General features: G+C 53.2%; 1 protein-coding gene across 1 annotated transcript; it reads right to left on the bottom strand.

The window, feature by feature from the left end:
- Positions 1-245: 245 nt before the first annotated feature.
- On the bottom strand, positions 246-7,607 carry Prss27 (serine protease 27). The gene is given in 6 exon segments (NM_182949.3): positions 246-648; positions 1,147-1,316; positions 1,646-1,917; positions 3,161-3,323; positions 3,957-3,983; positions 7,489-7,607. Coding segments are annotated over 6 exon segments (987 nt in total). The 5' UTR covers positions 7,544-7,607; the 3' UTR covers positions 246-348.
- Positions 7,608-8,953: the final 1,346 nt, after the last annotated feature.

The following is an 8,953-nucleotide window of genomic DNA, read 5'->3' as shown; positions in this document are numbered from 1 at the left end:
CTGTCACCGTCTGCAGTGCTGAAATGGGACAGCCATTGGTATTCAAGGTGGTGAGGCAGCTGTGGGGTGCTAACAGGGCAACTGGGTCAGGAGCATCCTGGCTTGGGTGTGCCTGCAAGGGTCCTGCCTCACCAGGAACCAAGCCTCTAAACCTTCCCAGCTCATGGCAGGTTAGCTTCCAAAGCCCCGCAAAGATCCCCACACAGTCCGTGGCGCTTTTTCTTTTTTCTTTCTTTTTTTTTTTTTTTCTGGAGGTGAACATAAATAAAAGTGGCTGGGATGTAAGATAGGGGGACAGTATTTACAAATGTACAGTGGGTGGGGCTCCACCTGCCGGGCTGAGCAGCCCTAGAGGATCCCAAGCATCAGTGCTCCCAGGGCCAGCAAAACTGCATGGGCAGCCAGGCAGGGGGCGGAGTTCTCTGCCAGGGGCTGCCAACCTCGGGGGTCTCTTTGCTGCTGCTGGCTGCCGGCTCTCCCCTGGAACTGTAGTTCTGGGATGATTTGGTGGATCCATTGGTAATGAGAAGCCACACGGATGTAGACACCTGGACGATTCCGGCGGGCACAGCCCTCTCCCCAGCTGATTACCCCAGCCTGCACCCATGACTGGTCCACAAGGCATACCAATGGGCCTCCAGAGTCACCCTGTGGGGAAGCAGAGGTCCATCAGAACCCACCCTGGCCTCACAGAGGTCCTTTGTACTCTTGTGTGCTCATCACAAAGCCCCCTTCCAGGAAACTCCCCACTGGTTCTCTCACGGACAAGCCTGCACATTGCATACACCCAGTGTGGTGTTTGTTGGAAATGCAGCTTCTGGGCCCCCATTTCAGACCCAAGACTTGCTTATCATTGCCAGCTAATGGAACCCAGTATACCCCTTGACCTGGGCTGAGCTCCCTCTAGAACAGTGGTTCCCAAACCCAGTTAATGTGGTGACCCTTTGACACAGTTCCTTCTGTTGTGGAGACCCCCCAACCATAAAGTCATTTTCATTGCTACCGTTTTTGCCACTCAGGAATTGTAAACATTGGATATGTAAGGTATCTCATACGTGACCCGTGTGAAAGTCATTCGACCCCCAAAGTTGTCAGGACCCACAGTTTGAGAACTGCTTCTCTAACACCTTTGCCATAATACACTACCTTACAGGCGTCCTTCTTGCCCTCTGCAAAGCCTGCACAGAGCATGTCGTCCTTGATGGTTTTGAGCTGGATGTCAGCCTCAGCATCCTTGCTGTACAGAAGGTTGCACTTGGGCGTGTCAATGAGAGGCACAGCAAGTTTCTGCAGGATCCGTGGGTTGGGTAGCCGGTCTGGGGAGGGAAAGGCAGCCTGCAGCTCTGGACAGTCTTAGTCAGGATCCTCAAGATCCTCAGGATCCTCTCAAGAACCACAGCTCATTGCCCCTCCCTGGGTTTCCTCAAAACTTAATGGGACTGTTTCTTCCCTCAGTAGTAGACCCAGGCCTGCATGCCTCCCTCTCCTGTCTCCCATGTGCACAGCAGTTCTCCTGCAGCTCCTGCTCCACTCATACCCACCCACCCCTGTGAATAGAAACCATGCATATCAGCATCAACAGGAAAGCTGTCCTGGCCCTTCTTCAGACTTATCTCCCTTCTTCCCCTAGCTCAGTCCCCCTCACCTTGCTCACTGGGACTGCCCCAGCCGGTGACCCAGCAGTTCATGCCCGACTTGAAAACGACCGAAGGGTCAGGCAGGCACACGGGAAGGATGTATTTGGTGAAGGTCACAGGCACCTGCAGCTCCACCAGAGCCACGTCGGCACTGGAAGCCATGCCTTGGTACTCAGGATGGCTTTTCACCCGCTTCACGGGGACATACAGGGCATGTGGTCCTGGCTGTTGCAGCTTCAGTGCCCCCAGCAGGACCTGGTATATGGATATGTCTGATGTGCTAGTGGAAAGAGCAGAGCTGGTGTGAGTGAGTACTCTCCTCCACGAGGACAGGGACCCACAGTATGTGACACTTCTCTTTGCATGAGTAAAATGTCATCTCCCTGATAAAGACTGTAGAATCTGAAAATCTTCCCCCTGCCCCCTGCAACATCTTTTCCTGGCTACCAGGTGGCCAGGTGACCTAACAAGTTCCCTGTGACTCAGTTTCCTCATTTGTAAGACAGGAGCACTAAGAATCCTACCTGAAAAGCCTACTGTAACATACACACACACACACACACACACACACACACACACACACACACACCCCTCTGAGGTACAGTGAGCCCAAGGCCTGCCTTTGAGCTCCAGGTAGGCCACTTTTGAGCTTTTTAAAATAATTGCAGGGGCTGGCAAGATGGTTCAGTAGGTACAGGTGTTTTCTGTGCAAGCCTAAATGCCCAGGTTTTATCACGCCCACACAAAAACGTAGTGACAGGAGAAAACCGACTCTGAATTGTTGTCTTCTGACCTCCACACCGGGACACGTGCCCCACCCCCAAACACCCAATAATAAATAAAAGGAAGAGAGGAATTTCAGATCTGTGAGGAAAGAGGTATAATGTTTGGAGACCCTGAAAATCCAAGGCCAGAACCTCACATGGATGTGTGGATTGGGAACTATCCTCTGAGGTGGTCTTAAATGGGGTGAGGAAGAGGGACATTCTGTTCCAAATCTTAGGCTTATCTGATATCCCCAAGCCAGAGAGAGCTCTCATTCTGTGTGAAGGGAGGTGGGGCTGTGCCTGCAAGAACAGGAGCCCAGATATCACTGACAGCAGCGGGTGGAGCAGGAACTGGGGCAGTAGTTGCAGCTTCCAGGCATAGGGTCGAAGCCAAAGGAAAACTTTAAATTATTTATGTGTATGAATGTTTTGTGTCCATGCACCGTGCGCATGCTTGAAGCCTGCCTAAGTCAGAAGAGGGTGTTAATCTGGAATCGAGCTATAGAAAGTTGTGAGCCACCATGGGGATGTGGAGAGTTGAACATCGGTTCTCTACAAGAACACCCAGTACACTGGGCTGTCTGTCCCTTTCCGTAAAAGAAAACTTTGGAAGATGGAGGGTGTTACTGGACCAGGCATAGGGTGGGGGTGGGGTGTGCAGCTGGAAGTGCTGTCCGTGGTGCTGAACAGTTGTGCGCACAGGCTCTGTCTTGTCCCAACCACTGGTGAGAAGCTGAAAGGGTCAGGGCTACTTACTTGGAGAAGCAGTGAGCAGCAGTGAGGACCCATGTTGGTGCGATGAGACTGCCCCCACAGAAGTGAGCTCCATTGCGCTGGATGCTGACCTGCCAGGGCCACTCACCTTCTAAGGCATCCTCCCCGCCCACCATCCGGTTAAACATCCTTGGATGCCCACAGGCTGGAAGAACATGAAATCACTCTCTGAAGGAGGGGGCTGGTTCCATGGTTCCAGCTCCACCCCAAACCCCACCTGCCAGCTCTCACTTTTTTGTCAGTTTTTTTGCCCCTTCTGGCCCCTGAGCCACTCAGGACATTGGCAGATCAGAGGCCCAAGTGCCAGAGGCTTTTGATACAGGATGGCCCTTTCTAGTTCTGCCTTCCCATGAACCTCAGACCTCTCACTTATAACAAGGTGACAAGACCCAACCCGGGATCAGGAAGGTTGATGTGACAAGGAAAAGTCACACCCAGAGCTGGACATGGGTCCCTGAAAGGTGGCTGTATGTCATGTCTTACAAGGGGTCGGTGAGCCAAAAGAGAGTCATGGCTCAGCAGCGTAGGTGTCACCTATCCTGGTACTTGCCCCTCATGCCTCTACCACGGGAGATCTTTTCTTCCGCTGCCTTCTGGACTCCAGTTCTGCTTGGCCACTCTGACTGGCTTTCCTGCTGCCCCATGCATCTCTCCTATTCTTATCCTCCCCCTCTTGTGTGTGTGTGCGTGTGTGTCTGTGTGTGTGTGTGTGCGCGCGTGCGCGCGTGTGCGCATGTGAATGTCCAGCCACTCCTGTGCCTCAGTTGATCCCACTTACCTCTCATAGCCTCGGCCCCTTCAGTCCCTGCAAATTAGAAAAGGGGGGGGGTCATCAGCCAACTTTACCAAGCCAAGGTCTGTTCCTCCCTGCCCCTGCCTCATCGCAGGTCCCTGTCCACTGAGGACAAGGAGAGACAACCAGGGGAGCTAGTGGATTGACCTCCTGCTCGGGGCAGGCTGACACCCTTCTTGTGCACACAGGGACCTCTTCTTCCACCTTGCACCCCAGTATTTGTCTTGAAGTACAGAGGTGCGGATAGTGCATGGGCCTCAAATCCTAGAGATGTAGAGTCTGTCTGTCTTTACTCTCTGAAGGCTCAGCTCTGGACAACAGAGGAAACCCTGGAGGTTGCCTCCAGAGATTGTCCACCAGGACTCCTCTCAGTCTTTCAGAATGATCAAGTCTTCTTCTCTCTAAATCCAACTGAGGTCCAGACATCCATGATCACTCTCTGCTCTCAGGGGAGTAGAGTTGGCTTAGCGACCGCCTCCCAGGACTATACTTCCCTGTTGCCAAGTATGACCACATTGACCATCTCCTCTGGACCACCATCAAGGTGGGGAGACAAACAGAGAAAAGGATAGCACAGCTCTCAGGGAATTGGAATGGGGTCCATTCCTAGGGTTCATCCCCCTTAGCTCAACCTCTATAACCTTCATTCCAGCCTCAGATTCTCCCAGACCTTTAGCTGTATTCTCCTACTTACTGATCCCTTGGGTAGGTCTGGGGAACTGGATGAGGTTTCAGCATGGTCAGGTCCCTCCTCCTTCTTAGTTACATTTTCTCCAAGCCCCACCACTTGAGCCCAGAGGGATGGATGAAAAGAAAACCATTCTAGGATGCTGAGGGTCAAAAGGGACAGCAAATGGCTATGCTGAGCCATACATGACCCGCAGTGCCCAGAGCCCTTAAGGATGTCACTGGACTTGTCTTCCCTCTGAGGCTCCCAGTCATGCAGCTTGCAGTGCTACAGGGAGCCAAGATCCAGAATGTGGGCTTGGTGATGGGATAGGGTTCAGGTGTGGACAGGGTGATTAGCTGCGTATAAACTAGAATCGGCTGGGAACAGTCTCAATATAGGATCATCTCCATTGGGTCGGCCTGTGGGCTTACCCTTGGGGGGGGGTGTTTATCTTAAGTTAATTGATGTAGGAAGACCCAACCCACTGTGGATGGCACCATTCCCTAGGCACAGGGGTTGGGTTGGTCCTGAACTGAGCAAACATAAGCAAGTGAATATACATGAATTCATTTATCCCCACTCTGGACGTGTCCGACTGTTTCAGGTTCCTGTTGCCCTATAATGATGGATTGTCACCAGGAAGAGTGAGCTAAAATAAGCCCTTTACCTCCCACACCCACCCCAGGTTACATTTTGTCATATTTTATCACAGTGCCAGAAACCCAGAGGAACCAGAACACAGAGGAACAAGAGGTAGCGACTCCTGGGGACCGGACCAGATGTTTCTCAAAGCAGGATGTCAAGCAGATAGGGCCTATGTCGTGGGAAGCAGGGTTTGTGCTCTGCACTTCTGGCTTGTGTACTTATGAGCTCGTGTTCACAAGGTATCCTTTACAACGAAATGCATAGTGTATGTCCATCACAGCCGTTACCCAGTGCTCACCACTCAAGAGGCTGAGGCAGAAGGATTGGCTGGCGTTTAAAGCCAGACTGAGCTACACAATGAGATTGAAGCAATGTTGTAAGACCTTGTCCCTACGTAAATGAAGCGCCTGGGTGGTTGAGAGCACTTAGTGTCCTAGCAGAGGACCTGGGTTCAGGGCCTAGCACCCACGTCTGTAACTCCAGTTCCAGCAGATCTGATACCCTCTTCTGCACTACGTGCACACCTCGCACACACAAACATGCAAATAAAGCATTCATACAAGTAAAAAAATATCCATAAGTAAATAAAGGGCTGGGGAGATGGCTTGTTGGTTAAGAGCATCTCTGGCTTTTACAGAGGATCCCAGTTCAGTTCCCAGCACCAAGGGGATCCAGCAACCCCTCTGGTCTCCACAGGTAAACAACCTTCACTTAAACACACACACACACACACACACACACACACACACACACACACACACAGAAGAGACAGAGAGACAAAGAGACAGAGACCGACAGAGGGATACATATAAATAAAAATAAAATCTTAAGATAATATAAAACGAAAGTGCAAACGTGAGCAAAGAGAGCGGCTGTCTTGTTAGAACTCAGTTGGAACTGATCTCTCCAGGCCCAGAGAGCCAGCTTGCAATACTGCCTCGCTGCTCTCTGACCTCAAGGGCACAGATCCACTGCAAGCCTCCTCCTCCTTCCTCCTGGAACTTGCAAGAGCCTTCTATGCATTCTCCTTCCAGCCAGTCCCGTCTCACGTTGTCTCTGCTGCAGCTTAGTCCTTCAGGCTGAGGCTCCCAGGCTCTACGAGTCTTAAGGACAGTCTGTGTCCGTCCTGGACCCCCAATAGGAGTGGCTGAGAAAAGGCGAGAGCAGCCTACTGGGGTGCTGGTCACCCTGGGCTAAAGTGAGCATGTCACCTGGGGGTCCAGCCTCAGGATACAGCAGTTTGTGAGCCAAAGGCAGGATGCTTTGTGCTTTGGCAGTGACCTCCATTGATCCACCCACGGGAGCCAGCACGGTGTCACACCCAATGGAGATGGGCTTTCAATGCTATCATTCTTGCTGCTAGAGGCCATGGACAGAAACATTCCTCGACACCGGGGGAAGTAGGGGCATCCCCACAGAGATGCCCACGAATGTCCTCCTAACCCCAGAGCCCCGGCTGAGACATGGTCTGGTGTAACTTGGGCTGGCCCAGGGAGGTGAAGTGAGGACACGGAAGCATGCTGGCTGCTGAGCTGGCCCATCTGGCCCAGGAATGTGGGAGAGTTTCCCTAGTTGAGAGGAGCCCAGCCCACAGAAAAGGACCTTGTAGGCAGAGCACCTGACTAGAACTTGCTGACCCCTGCTCACAATGGACAGGGGCGTCTGCTTCTCCTTCTCAAGGCAGGAGCTGGGACCCTCTGCGACTTGCAGCTCTTGTCCCTAGCCCTCTGTCGAGCCTCCAGAATCTGGCTGAAGTCTCCTAGTCTCAGAGGGCAAGCACAATTCACATGAGCCTAGGGACTTGGAAGTCTGCAGGCCTAGGTTCAAATCCTAAGGTGTAGAGGCTCTATCATCTGTAGAATGGGAAGAGCGGCTTCTAGGGGAGCCCCAAGCTCAGAGCATGGCACACAGTGAGAGTCTGGGAAGATGGTAGTGTGACTCTAGCCAAGCCCCTGCCTTGGGGGTCCTCTCAAAGGCCTCAGCCACATACTCTGCCAGACCTTCCCACAGTGCCCTTTCCCCAGCCAGGTCCTTGAGGTGGAATATTTGAGAACTGAGTGTATTCTCTGGGAAGAGAAGGTTCCTTTCAGACTCAGACAGGAGCAGGGATTGGGGGGTCTCCAATGGAAGTCAGAGCAGAACAGAGGGGTCCCTACAGAGAAAGATGGCAGCAGGGCTGTCTGCCCCAACACTGCAACTCACCAGATCTCAGCAGCAGCGGCAACAGCAGCAGGGCAGTGATGTGGGGCTGCCTCATGGTCTCTGGTTTGGTGGCCGTTTGAGTCCTGGTCAGCAGTGACAGAAGCTCTCCCTAGTGCTACAGAGGTGCAGGCTCCATGAAGTGAGGTTTTATGCCGGAGGTGAGTGTCAGCTCGGCTATGCCACCCAACCTGTCAACCCTGCCTGCCCAGCTCCTCTTTAGGAGGAAGGAGGTGCCCAGAACACCAACTCCATGACCCGGCCCTGAACTCCAGGGGCCAGACCCCTTACTTTGTACACTCCAGGATTCTGGTAGCAAGGTATTGCTCCCCCCATATGAGCTGACCACAGAGGACTCCTTGCCTTCCTCAATTGCCCATAGGCTCCACCTAAGTTGGCAGAGTCTACTCCATCCAAGAGGCCTTCCATTTCACTCGTTCGTTCATTCATTCATTCATTCATTCATTCAATACTTGAGCACCTACTTTTTAAATCTGACACCTGTGGCCCAAGGTTGATTTATTTGCCTTGATGGGGGAGTAGACATTGAAGAACTAAGATGAGGGTGCTTGTGCAACCAAGAGCCCCCCCACCCCCGCATCCCCCGCCGATGCTTCTGGACCACACACAAACATACATCTGCAGATTGGCTCAGGGAATAGGAAGCTTTGTCCCGCCCCTGCCAGTCGGGAGCTGCACCTTCTGGGCGCGGCAAGAGCTGTTCTGGGAAGGCGGCATAGTGACCGGCAAGGTGGCTGTCTGGTTCCTGCCCTGGGTGTGCCCATCAGGCTCCGGGCGTGAGGCCGCGGCGGAAGTATCCCTGGGAGGAAGTTATTTGGGGCACGAGACTGACATCAGGCGGAGCTGGACAAAAGTTCCGAAGACCACTCCCTCCAAGCCGAGGAGTCAGGATGCAGGACCATATCCTGAATGTCTCACAGCAGATCCTGCCAGGCCAGGGAGCAGCACTGGACAGCGGGCCTAGCTCTGCCTCAGTTTCCCTTCTGGTGCAGAGGGTGCAGCGTCGCACCCTGTTGGTGTGAGCCAGGGGAAGTCAGTCGCCCAACAGGGTAGCAGCGCAGGGTCCCATGAAGTGCAATGGCCTTGGTCTCCCGGGCTTGCTGTGCAGAGTGGGGCCTTCTGGTGGCCGTCGCCACTCCTGTGTGGTCTCTGTCTGCTGTGCACATCTCTGCACCACAAATCTGTTTTTCCAGGTCCCATAATGCCTGGAGGCGGTAGCATCCGCATCCAGGACTTCCCCAGTGGTTGCCACCTCCCCTACAACTCCTACACATCCAGGTCCCTGTGTTTCAGGGTGGGTGCTCGGACACCAGGCACCTCTAATGCTAGAAAACAAAGCTGTGGGAAGAGAACTCTGGACTCAAACCAACCTTCCTTCCTTCCTTCCTTCCTTCCTTCCTTCCTTCCTCCCTTCCTTCCTTCCATCCATCCTTCTTTCCTTTCTTCC

The sequence above is a fragment of the Rattus norvegicus genome, chromosome 10, assembly GCF_036323735.1.
Source record: "Rattus norvegicus strain BN/NHsdMcwi chromosome 10, GRCr8, whole genome shotgun sequence".
Taxonomy (NCBI): Eukaryota; Metazoa; Chordata; class Mammalia; order Rodentia; family Muridae; genus Rattus; species Rattus norvegicus.
Note: the sequence above shows the minus strand (reverse complement) of the source record. Positions and strands in the feature narration are given on the sequence as shown.